Source organism: Mandrillus leucophaeus, unplaced genomic scaffold (genome assembly GCF_000951045.1).
Source record: "Mandrillus leucophaeus isolate KB7577 unplaced genomic scaffold, Mleu.le_1.0 Scaffold2, whole genome shotgun sequence".
In the NCBI taxonomy this organism is placed as follows: domain Eukaryota; kingdom Metazoa; phylum Chordata; class Mammalia; order Primates; family Cercopithecidae; genus Mandrillus; species Mandrillus leucophaeus.
The window spans coordinates 3,963,628-3,965,301 of record NW_012102031.1 but is presented as its reverse complement, the minus strand read 5'-3'; the positions used below and the strand labels follow the sequence as shown (position 1 = coordinate 3,965,301).

Genomic DNA, 1,674 nt, shown 5'->3' with positions numbered 1-1,674 from the left:
GTGCTCTGCTGGCTCAGCCTGGTGTGGACCCACCTCCCAGTCTCTGGCTGCAAAGACTTTCTCTTTCCCTTTGCAGTTACCTTGGGTCCTGCCACACAGAGCGGCCTGTCTTTATCAGAGGTCCCTCTGCCAGGGGGAGGACCCCAGAAAAAAACAGAAAGAGGATGAGAGCCTGAGGAAGATAAAGCATCCCAGAGCCTCCCACTCCAGCGCCAGAGCAGGAAGAGGGAGGGGCCATGACTACGAGGCCCTGGGAGGTCACTTTAAGGAGGGCTGTCCTAAAACCAGGAGCCTGTAGCAGAAAGTGAAACCCTCCTGCTCCAGACAAAGATCATAGTCGGGACTGGCCAGCCAAGGATGAAGCCTCAGTTCAGGTACCGCTGCCTGCTCGACCCGCTGGGCCTCTCTGCTGCCCCTTCCTGCCTGGTGGCCCTGCTGGGCCTCAACCTTGGCCCCCCACTCCCCCGCCCCAGCCCCAGCCCTGGGCTCCCTCCCTTCTGACTCCCCTGCCCCCACCACTCCCAGCCAGGCTCTTTGTCCTGCTCTGTGGTCGCCCCACTGCTACTTCTGAATGGGCCGCCTCCTCCACCTGCCCCAGCCCAGGCCCCCTACTGAGACTCTCCCCCAAAAGTCATGGCAGGGCTGGTGCTCCCTGCTCTGGGAGGGTGCTCCCTCTGTGTGCTTCCTGCCATTCCTGAACTCTGGAACTGGGAGAATTGAACCAAATTATGATGGGAGCAATGTGGAATTTTGTTCACAGAGCTTCGATGGATTTTCTGTAAGATTTACTTTGCTTAAATACCAAGTCTTAGGAGAGGGTGTGGGGAGGGAATGGTCTCTGAAGCACAAGATAAATCATGTCTTCCAAAGATGTCTCCACTGTGGGCAGAGGAGGATGCAGATGACCCCAAACATACACTCTTCCTCTACGATCAGCATTCACCATTTATAATGACACCAGTAACATGGAATATAGTGACCGGGCACGGTGGCTCACGCCTGTCATCCCAGCACTTTGGGAAGCCGATTCAGGCGGATCGCCTGAGGTCGGGAGTTCGAGACCAGCCTGACAAACATGGATAAACCCTGTCTCTACTAGAAATACATAATTAGCCAGGTGCGGTGGCGGGTGCCTGTAATCCCAGCTACTCTGGAGGCTGAGACAGGAGAATCGCTTGAACCCAGGAGGCGGAGGTTGCAGTGAGCCGAGATCGTGCCATTGCACTCCAGCGTGGGCAACAAGAGCAAAATTTAGTCTCAAAAGAAAACAAAAACAAAATAAAAAACATGGAATATATGGGGGGAAAAAAGCCTCCATGATCAGGAGAAATGCTTTTATTTTAAAATTTAGTAAGAAGAGAGCCCGGTCCCCAATGACTCCCTCCTGCAGGGCCGGTGATACAGACACTGGACAGGGCTTGTCTGATAAGAGGCCCAGCCCCATCCATCCCCAGCTCTGTGGCCTGGGCAGGTTACCCCACCTCTCTGCACCTCTGGTCCCTCCTCTGTAAGATGGGAATGGCCCCTTCAGGCCTAGGGCAGCCTCACATGAGCTCATACCCACGCAGCACTTAAAAGAGTGGCCTGGGCCTCAGAATTCAGTTCTACCGTGATTTAAAAATAGTAATATACTGAGGTGAAATGTCAGGAAGGAACTGGCTGAAAGGTTAAAAT

The 1,674-nt window shown here is 54.1% G+C and overlaps 1 protein-coding gene across 3 annotated transcripts in view; it reads left to right on the top strand.

Annotated features, from left to right (window-relative positions):
* The window catches only part of APOBEC3F (apolipoprotein B mRNA editing enzyme, catalytic polypeptide-like 3F), a 56,096-nt gene continuing 54,422 nt past the window's right edge, over positions 1–1,674 (top strand). For 2 of the 3 annotated variants that reach the window (XM_011978841.1, XM_011978842.1), the window contains exon 1: positions 1–374. In XM_011978841.1, coding sequence (XP_011834231.1) covers positions 358–374 — 17 coding nt within the window. In that variant the 5' untranslated portion in view covers positions 1–357. The remainder of the gene's footprint in view (positions 375–1,674) is intronic. The other variant, XM_011978843.1, reaches the window with a different exon arrangement.